The sequence below is a fragment of the Asterias amurensis genome, chromosome 14 (genome assembly GCF_032118995.1).
Source record: "Asterias amurensis chromosome 14, ASM3211899v1".
Lineage (NCBI taxonomy): Eukaryota > Metazoa > Echinodermata > Asteroidea > Forcipulatida > Asteriidae > Asterias > Asterias amurensis.
In genome coordinates this window covers 1,953,820-1,970,942 of record NC_092661.1, presented here as the reverse complement: position 1 = coordinate 1,970,942, position 17,123 = coordinate 1,953,820, and the positions used below count along the sequence as shown (strand labels likewise).

Sequence of the window (17,123 nt, the reverse complement as noted above, 5' to 3'; positions counted from 1 at the left end):
ATCTGATGACAAGCCGTGCTTTGCAACTTTGCATTAGTATTAATGGAAACTTTGCATGGTGTAAATACGATAATAGAAAGATTTGTGGTAACACCATGTAATGATAATCTCTAAATGAGTTGGGGTGGTTCTGAAAAGAACCGTTGGTTTCAAGTCGACGTTTCGATCAGTATGCTCTGATCGTCTTCAGGCGATTGCTGCATATATAGCTGAAGACCAGCCTGTTGAAGACCTGTCTGTTGATGAACGTGTTTAGCTTTTGACTGTTAACGATAAGTAGAGAAACAATGAACACCACGACAACTACAACCCTATCGGGTTTGCCTGAATCGTTTATTGTTATCCGTACATTTTTCATCGTTATCATTGGTTTGCTGGTCATTTCGGGGAATATTCTCTCGATTGCTGTGGTGCGTGGTGTCTCAACTTTGGCCGACAGTACCAAGGTTCTACTGACTACTCTCTCGTTGTATGACTTAACAGTTGGGATCATTTCAATGCTCAGTGTCGTGCCATCAGCCACAGAAAAATGGGTCTACGGACAGTTCGTTTGCGAAGTTGTTGCTGTAGTTGCATTTGCATCTTTCATGATGTCATCTCTGTCTGTTTTGTTTATTAACATTGAACGGTATATCGCCGTCACACGGCCGTATAAGTTCCCGATATGGTGTACCCGACGTCGCTTCATCATGCTTGTAGTTTTTGCATCGTGCTTTTCATTTTGTTGCCCAGTCGGAATCAAGCTTATTTTTGGAGTGAAAAGTGTTTTTCAAAAAGCTCCAGTGGTATGTTTTCTAGAACACAGCTCTGCAATTGTTGATATTCTGATCCTCATTTTGGGTGACATAGCTCCTGTGACGATCATGTTGTTTGTCTACTATCGCATCATCAAAGTCAGTAAACGGCAAGATCTACAACTAAACCGTAACCGTCAGAAAAAAGCACAAGCGGATCAAGAAAAGATGTTGAAAACATTCCTCATTGTCACTGTAATTTTTGCCATCTGCTACACACCGAATTTTGTCATGTACGCTGCAGTTACAACATCGATGGGCGTTACCCCTCCCCCAATAATTGAATGTGTAATACAATGGTTGACAATGTGTAATAGTATGTTTAATGTGTTCATCTACTGTCTTTTTAATGAGTCTTTTCGTCAGGTGGCCAAAAGAATCGTCATGGGACGATTTGTGTGCTGCAAAAGATCAGTGGCACCAGTTGATATCGAACTGTGAAAGTCGAAATCACTGTTATCAAGAGACAGTTGGCCCGATTCTTAGAGTGGCAGTCATCTCTCAGCACACAATTGGACCGTGTCCAAATTGGCGTCTACAGCTATCAGCTACAGATAGGCCTACGGCTGTTGCTTATGGTTTTACAATGATAATTAATAGGAGACTTTTGGGACGCTTGGTGGCAGCAGTCTTACTAGGTAAAATCCATTTTTCTCGGTAATATGCGCAAGCTCAGAACTACGTAAATAATGGACATATATCTGGTACAGTCTGCTGCCACCTATCGTTCCAAAGTCTCATATTGCCATCGTTAAGCATAATGTTATATTATAGCGCGCATGTCCATCACCCAGTGGCGCTCCTGGCGCTGTAACATACGGTATTTCCTGCAAGGTGTGTGGCTATTTTTATGAGGAAGTCTTTGAAAGCAAGCACCGTGTAATGTTTTACAGAGTGCTGTGGCGCAATTTTCTGCCAATCGGACCAGGAACACTGGGGGGGGGGGGGGGGGGGGGGGGGTGAACCCCTTCTCTTTACTGTTATTTTACGTAAGTAAACAACACACGGGACCACGGCTTTATGTCCCATCTGAAGGACGAGCATCGCGGTTGTGTCTTATTAATGACACCGGTGTCACGACTCTCGAACCCACAGCATGAAGTAGAACTTTGCCAAAAGGATGGAGGCCCCTATCTATCAAAAAAAAAATATTTTGAGAGAACAATGTTGAACGTTTATTATTTCACCATATGTTATGCAGTTTCAGTTAATGGTAAAATTGTTTTAATTAAAAAATTTAGGTAAATTCACAATAAATGTTGTTCTTTGATCAGCTGATTTTTTTTCAATTAAGTAGCATTTTCATTGAAGAAATAAGAATTGCGCGCCTTGAGTGAGAAAAAAAAAATGCAATTTAATTTTTGAGTGGATTTTGTGTTTTTTGTGGTGCTTGTTTATTTGACTGTGTTTAAATTGTGTTTTGAACCATTTGGCGTTCTTGAAACTCACTGAGTGCAAGTAATATTCATTTCTTTTCATTATTTATTTGTTTTACAAGATTGAATTAAAACTAATACTCATAAATGTACGCACAAATTAATTTCAGTGACAAATAAATCTAGTTAATATGCATTTTAAAAGAGATCTATATTTCTTAAGAATAAAGGACGAGCTACCAATATTACATGTTGCACAAAATGTCGTCTCAATTATAGAAGATAAATATTCTGTAACTAATTTATTCTTACAAGAAAGTATAAATAAGCCTTACACAATAATGATAGCACAGACACAGTAAATTACAAATGATACGACTACACTTTGTTTGTCTTGTCCCTGTTTTTTCTTCGCCGTTTGTTTGTCTGTCTGTCTGTCTGTCTGTCTGTCTGTCTGTCTGTCTGTCTGTTTGTCTGTCTGTCTGTCTGTCTGTCTGTCTGTCTGTCTGTCTGTCTGTCTGTCTGTCTGTCTGTCTGTCTGTCTGTCTGTCTGTCTGTCTGTCTGTCTGTCTGTCTGTCTGTCTGTCTGTCTGTCTGTCTGTCTGTCTGTATAAAGGCTGTTGTCTACAAGCCCTGGCTTACTCGAACAGCCTGATGCTCTCGCTCATCTCATGTACATAGTTAATTCCTAGTTATTTATTTATTATTTGCTTTAAGATTATATTGTTTCTGTACAATTTTATGCGCTTTTGATTTTGTTACATTTCTATGTACTGTTTAATTCTCAAAATAGTGTTCCTTTTCTCCAACAAGAATATGGAACGTATTATTGAATTGAATTGAATTGAATGATAAACACGTACATGTTGGCTTCAATGTCATTGCTCTATATGCTTCAATGTCCTTCTACTCTATACATAGAGTTACCTAAACGCATGATTCAATTAACCCTCTAAAATACAACACTCTAACCAAACGATTATCTAAACACAAATCAATACCCATGAAGAGTTCTATAAAACTACCCGTTACAATTTCAATTACTGCTGACAGTGACAGACTGATTTCATGTTAATCTTTTACTTCACAACAAACAAGATGGGTGCCATTCACAACAACACTACACTTGGACACCACTCATCGACAGAGGTCGCCCCACAGGTTATCACACTACCCCTCCCTCCGAGATATAATAAACAGAAGATAGATCAGAGCCGTGCTCCCCAAAAATAGTGGTAAAACCCACACACAAAAATTGAATTATTCTATGGCCTTGCTGAAAGCTATTGAAAAACTCTCCAAAGGTTGTGCATAATAATAATAATAATGTTGAACATTTCTAGTGCGCCATATCTGTCAATGATGACACTCCTGGCGCAAAAAACCCCAACTCTGCTAATATACAATGTGAACCTACTTTTACCATAAATTAAGTTTACACAATAAGAATGTTGCAGCATGTACAAATAAGCATGCACTTTCGCTCACTATACTTTACTCTCTTCTGCTACTGGGTTATTGTATGCCTACAAATTAAATTGTATATCAAAAAATGTAAAATAGAATCAAACACCATTATAAAATCAGCGTACATGTTTTACTACTTATCGAAGAGCTAAACTATTATTTCGTAATAGACATGTATATATATTTATAAATCTATTGTTTGGTTTTTAAAGCCGTTATACACTTTCGGTAAACAGTATTGTCCAAGTCCCACACTTCGTGTATCACGACTTATATATAAAATAACAGACCTGTGAAAAATTAGGCTCAATCGGTCATCGGACTCGGGAGAAAATAACGGGAAACCCACTCTTGTTTCCGCACGTTTCGCCGTGTCATGACATGTGTTTAAAATAAATCCGTAATTCTCGCTATTGAGAATTGATATTGTTTTAATGTTTTCTCAAAAAGTAAAGCATTTCATGGAACAATATTTCAAGAGAAGTCTTTCACCATTACCTTCTGTAAACCATGTAAATTATTTGTAAATCTGTGAACTTTTTTGTTCTGTACCGAAAGTGTATAATGCCTTGTAATGGCTTTAAAGATGTTTTCTGTACTCACTATGGATGCCATTAATGTTTTTTACGTCCATGGCTTGGGATGACGATTCAGAACTTAGATTATTTGATTTTTTTCACAGTTTTGAAATCCTTCTCCTGAAATGATGCCTGTAAAATCGCAAATTAAAACTAAACAAGTGCAAGCACTACAGATACAAAGAGTTTATGATATTGATGATAATGAAGCAAAATATATAATGTTGTTATATAATACGTCACAGAATGGTCACAAATCTGACAACAAGCGATTTCTCTCCATTTTGCTACAACAATTACGGTTGGTCGTTTACCTCACGTAATTTATTTACAGCCAATCAGCTCGAAACGCAGCGCGATGAAACCATTCCACGCAACGGGCACGATGCGAATCTTGACCGCAAAGACGGGCTTGAAGAAGCGCCTCTCCACGATGCTGTCTCTATCGGTGTTGCCATTGAATATCTAGAAAGAAGAAGACAAGCGTATTGTTAACAGCATTAAAAAGGTTTGTTATATCATCCTTTAAAAAAGAAACTTCAAAGGAGGTTGTTATATCTTCATACCTGAGTTTGACCAAGTTGGTCTTTCACGTCAACAAGACAAGCCGGTGAGGGCGGTTCGAACTGCACTTTGTACTTTGTCACCCACTGCGGGGCATAGGGGTTACCATAACGCCCCTGTGTGAGTACCCCAGTGACGTAGGTCGGGTTGCCTAAATCCACCTGTATCCACTGGTTGGTATCCTTTACCTCAGCATGCCAAGCTCCTATGATATCATCATCAGGCGGTAGCTTGTTGAGACGGCCACCAGCCGGTGTGCTGACCTGCTTTCTATCCCAGTTGCTTGAAGCAGAGAGGCTCTCATCGGGGATCGAACCATCTTCAAGACCGAGTTTCTCTGGATAGGGAAAAGAAACATATTACTATTATAGAACACATAATGTCTACATTCCAGAAAGAACTCGTTTTTAAAGGGTATGTACTTTTTCCTAACAAAAAGCACAATGTCCACAGATTTACATTAAACTTACACAGTTTGACGATTATGGTAAGTAAAAACATACTTTTGGGGGTTGAACAAAGAATTGACTTAAGTGGGATTCGAACCAACGAACACCGGAATAACGTGCTAACATACTTGTAAACTGATCAAAACGTTGCACTTGAAAAGAGAAGGGGTTCGCCCGGTGTTACTGGTCCGATCGGCAGCAAATTGTGACACAGCACCTTGTAAAACACTTCATGGTGCTGTCAGAATTAGGTCTCATAATTCCAACTTAGTCCCACATCTTGCAGGAATATGTTACAGAGCCAGGAGCTTCACTGGGTGACGGACACAACGTGTGCGTTATATAAGAAGCCACAATTATTATTATTATTATTATTATAATGTTGCAGGCACTGTAATAATGTTATGCTTATAAGTTTTGCAAAATAGTTATAAATGTGACCAAACGTCAATTGACAAAGTTCACATTTTGGGGGAAATTGTTTGAGTCAGGTCAGATTAAGACTCTAAAGTGTAGGTTATTTACGCTTTCGGCTCGTACGTTCAATCCACGAATCTACACTTTCTCTTCCATTCCCCTTAACGTAAAGGCATAAAAACAACATAATATGAAAATATGCACGGCGTCATATACAGAACAATGCACGTAATGCATGCAAAATTATACAAAATGTGCCGAGTTATCTTTACTTTTTCTCTTTCAGTGATTATTTGTTTCCTCCAGACGAGAAAATGAGTGGCTTCATTTGTAATCCAAACTTCATCAGCATCAAAAGTACTTTAAACAAATGCTATTATCTGATTACTCACCAATATCCCCACAGGCCTCCACATGAGCGTACTTTCCATTGCCAGAAACAAAGTTATTCTGTAAAGCAAGATAAGAGCAAACACAATTGTAACTGATGTATATCATTTATAGGAAAATGCTTTGAGTTAAACGTTAGAAAACGAGAGATGCATTTAAAAAAAGACATACCTGGCAGGTCATTGGTTTTGCAGTTGCGTCGTAATACGAAAACTGCGGCATTCCTTGAAAGTTGTTACAGACGTGCTCAGCACTGGCGTTGTTCATCTGACACACTTGATTGGCGTGATCGTAGTTGAAAGAGAAACATCCATGATGGCTGAGACACCGAACTGAACATCTGACGGCAGAGATGCCTGATATATTCATGAAGGACTGGCCTAGTAGGGCGTAGTGCTCTACCGGCTGGTACCAGACCCCTCGGTAAAGACCACTCACACTAAAAGACGCTGAAACCTCAAGAAACATCTCAAGCAAGAGAAAAACCAAACTATTCAAAACATCCATTTCTTCCACTCTGGCTTGAAATGCTGAGCTGCTGAACACAAACAATATCTACTCCTACTCAGAAATTTCGTTGAAAATAGTGTGTTTGGTTTAGACTTCAAGAGGATCCTTTGCCATGGTAACGAAAAACACCATTCATTCTGGAAATCTTACGTCACAACAATCGATGACCAAATTGAATACCAACCTATAGTTGCAAAAATAAACCGTATACTAAACGCAGGACTACTAGTTCTCTCTTGAAAACAAGGATACTATAGAATCGTGGTTTAATATAGACTGCCCACGAATCCGTTGGTATGGTAGCGAAAAACACCTTTCATTCTGGTAATCTTACGTCACAGAATCAATAACTGGATCTTAGGATTGCCGCGCATACTCACCGTGTAGCCGACAAAAGACTCTGGGAAGCTATCCAATCCCATAGTACACCATTATCATGGTGCGGTCATATTGATTTTCTCCCATTCAAATCAATGTAACCAAAGCGAGGCTGGAAGGAGAATTAGTACGTTTTTTTTTTTTTTTTTTTTTTTTAAATGAATATTAGCATCCGTTACTTCTGTTGGATTCAGGGAACATGACCAAAATGGTGACAGCGTGATATAGGTCTATTAATACGTGATTTTACTCGACAAGGGGAAACATTATTCTTACGGCAATTATTGGCTTTTGCCTTCCATTCTTGTCGTTTCTTTTCGTTATTCCCAATAACTCACGCTGTCAATCACGCAGTGTTACCATACAGTAGGACAGAATAGTATCAACCATAGATTGAAACGTAATACAGCTCCTGGCTTTAAAGGAACACGTTGCCTTGGATCGGTCGAGTTGGTCTTTGAAAAGCGTTGTAACCGTTTTTTTATAAAATGCATATGGGTAGAAAGATGTTGTAAAAGTAGAATATAATGATCCGCACAAACATGCCTCGTAATTGCACGGTTTTCCTTTTACCTCGTCGACTAACACCTTCGGCCATTTATGGGAGTCAAATTGTTGACTCCCATAAATGGCCGACCGTGTTAGTTCGAACAGTAAAAGGATAACCACGCAATTTCGAGTCAAACTTGTGTGGATCATTGTACTTTTAAAACATCTTTCCAACCGTATGCATTTTATAAAAAAGGTTACAAACGCTTTTTATAGACCAACTCGTCCGATCCAAGGCAACGTGTTCCTTTAATTATTGCCAGGTGCATTTAGGTTCTCTTTTTGACTGACATAGACCTTTTCGCAAATACTGGGGCGCGCGCGTAAAGCTTTGAATTAGGTGCATTGTAGTCTAGCTGGTAGCAAAATTTGATTCATATCTATCCCACAATGCACCTCATTCAACCATCTGCGCTTGCGCATTGGTATTTGCGATAAGGTCTATTGCTAATGGCTTTCACAATGAACTGGTAACACACCCCTAATGTAAACAATATTAATCCATCAAGTCGTTCTTGAAAGTGGCTGTGTCTTTTTACATAAATTGCCTGTCGTCATGCTATTCATTAGTCTGCATGCTGTTTTTTGCTTTTCATTCACAGCCTCCTCCAATAGTTTTCACCCCTTTTTTTGGAAAAGCCTCGGGAGAGAAGTGACGTTGCAGTAAAAAAGATCTGTACGTAGAGTATAGACCTTTTCGCAAATACCCATTGCGCAAGCGCTAACTGTTGAATGAGGTGCATGCTGGTCTAGCTGGCGTTCAAACTTGATCGCTAGCTGGACCAGCATGCACCTCACTCCACGCCTAGTGCGCACCTACCTAGTATTTTACGATAAGGTCTATGGTGAATGCAAGTGCGGTCTCAATCTTTCTTGGGCAAAATGCAACCTACTGTACACTGCATGCAGACGACCGAAAGTAAGTTTTCCATATCGGTGTTTTGATTGGTCCGAGGTGACGTTTGTCAGCTGCACCCACATCACCTCGGACCAATCAAAACACAGATACAGAGAGCTTACGTCACTGCACGTTTGTCCAATGAAATCATTGTATCCAACTGAATCTCCTGTAAAAGCGTACCCGTCATTACCATTGCGGATAAGGACCAGGGCCCAATTTCATAGAGCTGCTTAAGCACAAGAAATAGCTAAGCACAACAAAATAATGCATACCAGAATATGATGTCTACCAGCCAAACTATACCATGCCACATGTACAATTTGTGACTGGTATCGTGTTCATTTTTGCTAAGCAGTAATTTGTTAAGCAATATTATTTTCTGCTTTAAAGGCAGTGGACACTATTGGTTATTACTCAAAATAATTATTAGCATAAAACCCTTCTTGGTGACGAGTAATGGGGAGAGGCTGATGGTATAAAACATTGTGATAAACGGCTCCCTCTGAAGTGCCATAGTTTTCGAGACAGAAGTAATTTTCCACGATTTTGATTTCGAGACCTCAGATTTAGAACTTGAGGTCTCGAAATCAACCATCTAAACGCACAAAACTTCGTGTGACAGGGGTGTTTTTCTTTCATAATTATCTCGCAAGTTCGATGACCGATTGACCGAGGTTTGTTTTTTTATGCTTATGTTGAGATACACCAACTGATAAGGCTAGTCTTTGACAATTACCAATAGTGTCCACTGCCTTTAAGCAGCTCTATAAAATTGGGCCCAGTTTAATTAATATCATCCACTTATTGATACGCAATGTCAACAAATACTGACACAGATTATTGTGGGCTTCGCTATGAGTCTCTCTTTGAATGACGATGCTAATAGCTTTCACAGAGAGCTGGTAAATAAGAGCCTAATGGTAAGTTGATTAATCCATCGGCTTATTTATTGTAAGTGACAGTGACTGCACATAAGTTCTGTCAATATTTGTTCTCGTTTGATCGTTTATGTGCCATTGATCAGTCTGCCTGCTGTTGGGATAGAGTGTTCACTTGGCATTCTACCTCCATGTTCTAACAGAGTTTGAGAGATGTGTGTGTCCTCGACCCTGAAGCACTGCTCTCGCTATTCTACTGCGAGTAATCTAGACTATAGATTCGTCACAAGTTATGTCTTCATCAGGCTATTCTGGAACACATTGCTCAGAGTAAATCCTAGCAGGTTAATCTTGGAACAGTTGATGCTCATGAGAACTTGTGTGGACACGTAGTAGGCTACTCTTGGAAGGCATTGAAACTGATGTTACTTTAACTATGAGATACTGTCGGAAGTGACAGCTACCTGCACAAATGTTCTGTCGAAACTAGCATAGTAAAGTCGCTATACTTCAATCGTTTATGTCATTGATCAGTTTGCCTGCTGCTGATATAGGTGTTTTCACTTGGTATTTTAACTGAATTTGAGAGATGTGTGTGGCTTCGACCTGACAGGCTGAGCTCAAACTCTATTGAGGAGGACAATCTGGATTCTTAAAGTTGTGTCTTTATCGGGCTAAAATCAAAACAGTCGACAGAGCCCACTCTAGCCTGATCCTCTTTGTTTATGAAGAGTGGTTATTTATTTATGCCATGAAATTTTCTGTCGACGTAGGCCTACTCGACGAAAGCCCATGAATGATTGATAATGTGTTACTGTTAACTCATTGATACTACCGGAAACATTATAGGTTTTGTGATATTGCTGAAGATTGAATATTTGCTAAAACAACGATCATTCGACATGATCTAACTCTACATTCCACAGTCCAGTCGGGTCTGATATCTCCGTTGCCCTCCGGTTAAGAACTAATTCGGAAAGCTTGAAGATTGGATTTGAAGACAACCAACGAAAATGCCCATTGAGAATATGAACTCTACATCCACATACTCTGTGGGTCTGTCCCCAGTCCTCGTCGCACTCCGTTCTTGTTTCATCGCCATCATTGCACTGCTGATTATATCTGGGAATATTCTCTCAATTGCCGTGACACGCCGTGTAACCAACTTAGCTGACAGCACCAAGGTTCTGATGACATCACTGGCTGTATTCGATCTCCTGCTTGGATTTCTTGCATTACCCAGTACTGTAGCGTCGGCTCTGGACGGCTGGCCTTTTGATGTTGTGGGATGCGATCTGGTCAATTTATTAATCACCATGTGTTTTCCAATGTCGATGTTTTCGATTGTTAGTCTTAACATTGAACGGTTTATAGCTGTAACCCGACCCTACAAGTTTACTGTGTGGTGCACCAGATTTCGGGTTATATTGGCTGTGCTTTTCCAGGCAATAATCAGTGTTTGTTATAGTTTTTTAATCGTTGTTGCATCCAATGAACCTGCAAAATTTGATGATATACTACAACTGTGTAATTTTGTTGAAGCCCCTTTTACAATTCGAATTTTTACCCTAGTTTCTGCGGATATATTTCCAACAATATCAATGTCATATATTTACTATCGTTTGATTAAAATCAGTCGCCAACATGAACAACGACTGAATCAAAATGGCAACAACGAGGCAAACAATAATCATGACAACAAAGCTCTCAAGACGTTCCTTGTTGTTACGTTGACATTTGCTGGATGTTACACACCACATCTAACCTTGAAAACCTTGACGTCATTAGGAGTATCTACTCCACGTTCGCTTAGTTTTCTTTTTTTTTGGTTGGTAATCAGCAACAGTATGTTCAATGTCATCATCTACTGTCTCTTCAATAAGGTGTTTCGTCAAACAGCTAAGAAAATCCTCTTAGAGAGATTTCCTTGTTGCAACAGATCGGTTGCGCCAATTGAAATTGAATTATAATTGAATACAATTGTACATCTTAAACACAATGGACACTGATTGGTAATTGTCAAAGACCAGTCTTCACACTTGGCGTATCTCAACATGCATAAAATAACAAACCTGTAAAAATTTAAGCTTAATTCGTCGTCGGAGTTGCAAGATAACTATATGAAAGAGAGAAAAAACACCCTTGTCACACGAAGTTGTGTGCTTTCAGATGCTTGATTTCGAGACCTCAAATTCTAAATCTGAGGTCTCGAAATCAAATTCGTGGAAAATTACTTCTTTCTCGATAACTACAACACTTCAGAGGGAGCAGTTTCTCACAATGTTTTATACTATCAACCTATCCCCATAACTCGTTATCAAGAAAGGTTTTATGATAATAGTTATTTTGAGTAATTACCACTAGTGTCCACTGCCTATGTTGTAAATTTTGATTCTGTCTTCGGTATCTGATATGTGACCATACCCACAGCATACATTTTAACACCCCAGTTTTTGCATTGGCAGTATTTGTGAACTCTGACTCTCAATAGCAGAACATAGCAGAACATTATTGTAAGAAAATAATTAAATCAAAATAATACGGTGGCTAATTAAATGAATGCGTCTTTCACTATTGAATGGCAATGCAAGAAGTCAATTGATGGACAAGGAAAAAAAAAACATCAAAAAGGACAACTCAAACAAAAAATACTGTAAAATGATAATTAACCAACCATTGATAGTCATACACAGCCAACCCAGTACACCCTTGTTACTGCAAAATAATGTGTTTCATTTGGTTGCCTGGCAACGATGCTATGGTTCGTTTGCTACATTTCAGCTAATGATTTTACTAAACCAATACATAAATAATTATGACCATTCAAACGGTGGCATGCTTTGACAGTTTCCTTTGAATTTTGAGTAAGTGGTGATTATTGAACCATTTTTATACGAATATTAAGTAGTCTAGTCACCATCAGTTTGGCATTCAACATTTCCAATGCCCCATGATATTTTTGCTGTTTCAATCTTCAATGGTGAAATCCTTAATTGTTCAGCTGTTATAGTTATACCAAAAGGAGGGTACAGAAGTGACGTCACAGGCAAAGTGCATAAGAAGTAAGGTGAAGTTAAGGTGGCGACAAGACAACAAAACTGATAATAGACGATAAAAACTGAAGGATGAATTAGAGGAGATGTGAGCCGACATGTAGCCTCATCCCTCTGATAGCTGGTAGGGCAGTTTCACTTGAATGCTGCTATTGAAGGAGACATCACAGCGGAAGCTGGTTCCATAGTCGGATGGATCGAGGGTAGAAGGAGTATTTGTATGGAGTTCCATTCTGCGCTTTACACGGTTAGCAAGAAACAATTGGCTACCAGTCAGGAAATAAAGCTTGGTCATGAGGCTGGTTCTAATGGTCGACTACAGTAGTCAACTAAAAGTCAACAAGTTTGGCTGCTATTAAAATTAGCCGACCTTTAATTAAACCATTGTGCACGCTCAAATTTGCTCTTAACAGTGTCTTGTCGTTTTTTTTTTGTTCAGACAAGGGGAAAACCATTGAGAGGAATTCAGAGACATCAAACGGTGAACGGAAACTTGTTATAATAGCGATGAAAATGGCAGTCCTTTTGATATGTACTGGACTGCATGTTAATGTATGGACCTACTTTGGAAGAAATACATACAAGTTGGTATATCAAGTCACTGAGCACACTAATATCGTAGCTAACTGCGAACAACGAACATCTGATGACAAGCCGTGATTTGCAACTTTGCATTAGTATGATTTGAAACTTTGCATGGTGGAAATACGATAATAGAAAGATTTGTGGTAACACCATGTAATGATAATCTCTAAATGAGTTGGGATGGTTCTGAAAAGAACCGTTGGTTTCAAGTCGACGTTTCGATCAGTATGCTCTGATCGTCTTCAGGCGATAGCTGCATATATAGCTGAAGACCAGCCTGTTGAAGACCTGTTTGTTGATGAACGTGTTTAGCTTTTGACTGTTGAACGATAAGTACAATGAATACCACGACAACTACAGCCCCTTCGGGTTTGCCTGAATCGTTTATTGTTATCCGTACATTTTTCATTGTTATCATTGGTTTGCTGATCATTTCGGGGAATATTCTCTCGATTGCTGTGGTGCGTGGTGTCTCAACTTTGGCCGACAGTACTAAGGTTCTACTGACTACTCTCTCGTTGTATGACTTAACAGTTGGGATCATTTCACTACTCAGTGTCGTGCCATCAGCCACAGAAAAATGGGTCTACGGACAGTTCGTTTGCGAAGTTGTTGCTGTAGTTACATATGCATCTTTCATGATGTCAATTCTGTCTGTTTCGTTTCTTAACATTGAACGGTATATCGCCGTCACACGGCCGTATAAGTTCCCGATATGGTGTACCCGACGTCGCTTCATCATGCTTGTAGTTTTTGCATCGTGCTTTTCATTTTGTTGGCTAATTGGAATCAAGCTAATCTTTGGAGTGAATAGTGTTTTCCTAAAAGCTCCAGTTGTATGTCTTCTAGAACACAGCTCTGCAATTGTTGATATTCTGAACCTCATTTTTGGTGACATAGGTCCTGTGACGACCATGTTTTTTGTCTACTATCACATCATCAAAGTCAGTAAACGGCAAGATCTACAACTGAACCGTAACCGTCAGATAAAAGCACAAGCGGATCAAGAAAAGATGTTGAAAACATTCCTCTTTGTCACTGTAATTTTTGCCATCTGCTACACACCGACTTTTGTCACGTATGTAGTTACAACTTTGATGGGCGTTACCCCTCCCCCAATAATTGAATGGGTAGTAGTATGGTTGACAATAAGTAATAGTATGTTTAATGTGTTCATCTACTGTCTTTTTAATGAGTCTTTTCGTCAGGTGGCCAAAAGAATCGTCATGGGACGATTTGTGTGCTGCAAAAGATCAGTGGCACCAGTTGATATCGAACTGTGAAAGTCGAAATCACTGTTATCAAGAGACAGTTGGCCCGATTCTTAGAGTGGCAGTCATCTCTCAGCACACAATTGGACCGTGTCCAAATTGGCGTCTACCGCTATCAGCTACAGATAGGCCTACGGCTGTTGCTTATGGTTTTACAATGATAATTAATAGGAGACTTTTGGGACGCTTGGTGGCAGCAGTCTTACTAGGTAAAATCCATTTTTCTCGGTAATATGCGCAAGCTCAGAACTACGTAAATAATGGACATATATCTGGTACAGTCTGCTGCCACCTAGCGTTCCAAAGTCTCATATTGTCATCGTTAAGCATAATGTTATATTATAGCGCGCATGTCCATCACTCAGTGGCGCTCCTGGCGCTGTAACATACGGTATTTCCTGCAAGGTGTGTGGCTATTTTTATGAGGAAGTCTTTGAAAGCAAGCACCGTGTAATGTTTTACAGAGTGCTGTGGCGCAATTTTCTGCCAATCGGACCAGGAACACTGGGGGGAGGGTGAACCCCTTCTCTTTACTGTTATTTTACGTAAGTAAACAACACACGGGACCACGGCTTTATGTCCCATCTGAAGGACGAGCATCGCGGTTGTGTCTTATTAATGACACCGGTGTCACGACTCTCGAACCCACAGCATGAAGTAGAACTTTGCCAAAAGGATGGAGGCCCCTATCTATCAAAAAAAAATATATTTTGAGAGAACAATGTTGAACGTTTATTATTTCACCATATGTTATGCAGTTTCAGTTAATGGTAAAATTGTTTTAATTAAAAAATTTAGGTAAATTCACAATAAATGTTGTTCTTTGATCAGCTGATTTTTTTTCAATTAAGTAGCATTTTCATTGAAGAAATAAGAATTGCGCGCCTTGAGTGAGAAAAAAAAAATGAAATTTAATTTTTGAGTGGATTTTGTGTTTTTGTGGTGCTTGTTTATTTGACTGTGTTTAAATTGTGTTTTGAACCATTTGGCGTTCTTGAAACTCACTGAGTGCAAGTAATATTCATTTCTTTTCATTATTTATTTGTTTTACAAGATTGAATTAAAACTAATACTCATAAATGTACGCACAAATTAATTTCAGTGACAAATAAATCTAGTTAATATGCATTTTAGAAGAGATCTATATTTCTTAAGAATAAAGGACGAGCTACCAATATTACATGTTGCACAAAATGTCGTCTCAATTATAGAAGATAAATATTCTGTAACTAATTTATTCTTACAAGAAAGTAGAAATTAAGCCTTACACAATAATGATAGCACAGACACAGTAAATTACAAATGATACGACTACACTTTGTTTGTCTTGTCCCTGTTTTTTCTTCGCCGTTTGTTTGTCTGTCTGTCTGTCTGTCTGTCTGTCTGTTTGTCTGTCTGTCTGTCTGTCTGTCTGTCTGTTTGTCTGTCTGTCTGTCTGTCTGTCTGTCTGTCTGTCTGTCTGTCTGTCTGTCTGTCTGTCTGTCTGTCTGTCTGTCTGTCTGTCTGTATACAGGCTGTTGTCTACAAGCCCCGGCTTACTCGAACAGCCTCATGCTCTCGCTCATCTCATGTACATAGTTAATTCCTAGTTATTTATTTATTATTTGCTTTAAGATTATATTGTTTCTGTACAATTTTATGCGCTTTTGATTTTGTTACATTTCTATGTACTGTTTAATTCTCAAAATATTGTTCCTTTTCTCCAACAAGAATATGGAACGTATTATTGAATTGAATTGAATTGAATGATAAACACGTACATGTTGGCTTCAATGTCATTGCTCTATATGCTTCAATGTCCTTCTACTCTATACATAGAGTTACCTAAACGCATGATTCAATTAACCCTCTAAAATACAACACTCTAACCAAACGATTATCTAAACACAAATCAATACCCATGAAGAGTTCTATAAAACTACCCGTTACAATTTCAATTACTGCTGACAGTGACAGACTGATTTCATGTTAATCTTTTACTTCACAACAAACAAGATGGGTGCCATTCACAACAACACAACACTTGGACACCACTCATCGACAGAGGTCGCCCCACAGGTTATCACACTACCCCTCCCTCCGAGATATAATAAACAGAAGATAGATCAGAGCCGTGCTCCCCAAAAATAGTGGTAAAACCCACACACAAAAATTGAATTATTCTATGGCCTTGCTGAAAGCTATTGAAAAACTCTCCAAAGGTTGTGCATAATAATAATAATAATGTTGAACATTTCTAGTGCGCCATGTCTGTCAATGATGACACTCCTGGCGCAAAAAAACCCAACTCTGCTAATATACAATGTGAACCTACTTTTACCATAAATTAAGTTTACACAATAAGAATGTTGCAGCATGTACAAATAAGCATGCACTTTCGCTCACTATACTTTACTCTCTTCTGCTACTGGGTTATTGTATGCCTACAAATTAAATTGTATATCAAAAAATGTAAAATAGAATCAAACACCATTATAAAATCAGCGTACATGTTTTACTACTTATCGAAGAGCTAAACTATTATTTCGTAATAGACATGTATATATATTTATAAATCTATTGTTTGGTTTTTAAAGCCGTTATACACTTTCGGTAAACAGTATTGTCCAAGTCCCACACTTCGTGTATCACGACTTATATATAAAATAACAGACCTGTGAAAAATTAGGCTCAATCGGTCATCGGACTCGGGAGAAAATAACGGGAAACCCACTCTTGTTTCCGCACGTTTCGCCGTGTCATGACATGTGTTTAAAATAAATCCGTAATTCTCGCTATTGAGAATTGATATTGTTTTAATGTTTTCTCAAAAAGTAAAGCATTTCATGGAACAATATTTCAAGAGAAGTCTTTCACCATTACCTTCTGTAAACCATGTAAATTATTTGTAAATCTGTGAACTTTTTTGTTCTGTACCGAAAGTGTATAATGCCTTGTAATGGCTTTAAAGATGTTTTCTGTAC

General features: G+C 38.7%; 4 protein-coding genes across 4 annotated transcripts; 3 read left to right on the top strand and 1 right to left on the bottom strand.

Annotated features, from left to right (window-relative positions):
* Positions 1-287: 287 nt before the first annotated feature.
* On the top strand, positions 288-1,235 carry LOC139946973 (beta-2 adrenergic receptor-like). Its single transcript, XM_071944772.1, has one exon. The coding sequence runs from the start codon at positions 288-290 to the stop codon at positions 1,233-1,235; it is 948 nt and encodes a 315-aa protein (XP_071800873.1).
* A 3,304-nt stretch (positions 1,236-4,539) lies between these two features.
* Positions 4,540-6,542, bottom strand: LOC139947408 (retinoschisin-like). Its single transcript, XM_071945310.1, has 4 exons — positions 6,207-6,542; positions 6,038-6,095; positions 4,782-5,116; positions 4,540-4,680 (listed from the first exon to the last, which is right to left on the bottom strand). The coding sequence occupies exons 1-4, from the start codon at positions 6,540-6,542 to the stop codon at positions 4,540-4,542; spliced, it is 870 nt and encodes a 289-aa protein (XP_071801411.1).
* Positions 6,543-10,264: 3,722 nt separating this feature from the next.
* On the top strand, positions 10,265-11,221 carry LOC139947348 (histamine H2 receptor-like). Its single transcript, XM_071945246.1, has one exon. It carries the CDS (start codon positions 10,265-10,267, stop codon positions 11,219-11,221), a length of 957 nt encoding a protein of 318 aa, XP_071801347.1.
* Positions 11,222-13,227: 2,006 nt separating this feature from the next.
* On the top strand, positions 13,228-14,172 carry LOC139947405 (trace amine-associated receptor 1-like). The gene has a single exon (XM_071945308.1). The coding sequence runs from the start codon at positions 13,228-13,230 to the stop codon at positions 14,170-14,172; it is 945 nt and encodes a 314-aa protein (XP_071801409.1).
* Positions 14,173-17,123: the final 2,951 nt, after the last annotated feature.

Excerpts from the sequence above, each read along its gene's own strand:
- LOC139946973 (XM_071944772.1), top strand. The coding sequence starts at position 288 with ATGAACACCACGACAACTACAACCCTATCGGGTTTGCCTGAATCGTTT.
- LOC139947408 (XM_071945310.1), bottom strand. The coding sequence starts at position 6,542 with ATGGATGTTTTGAATAGTTTGGTTTTTCTCTTGCTTGAGATGTTTCTT. Across the intron at positions 6,096-6,206 it reads CAAAACCAATGACCTGCCAG|AATAACTTTGTTTCTGGCAA; the intron begins GTATGTCTTTTT and ends CTTGCTTTACAG. Across the intron at positions 4,681-4,781 it reads ACCAACTTGGTCAAACTCAG|ATATTCAATGGCAACACCGA; the intron begins GTATGAAGATAT and ends TCTTCTTTCTAG.
- LOC139947348 (XM_071945246.1), top strand. The coding sequence starts at position 10,265 with ATGCCCATTGAGAATATGAACTCTACATCCACATACTCTGTGGGTCTG.
- LOC139947405 (XM_071945308.1), top strand. The coding sequence starts at position 13,228 with ATGAATACCACGACAACTACAGCCCCTTCGGGTTTGCCTGAATCGTTT.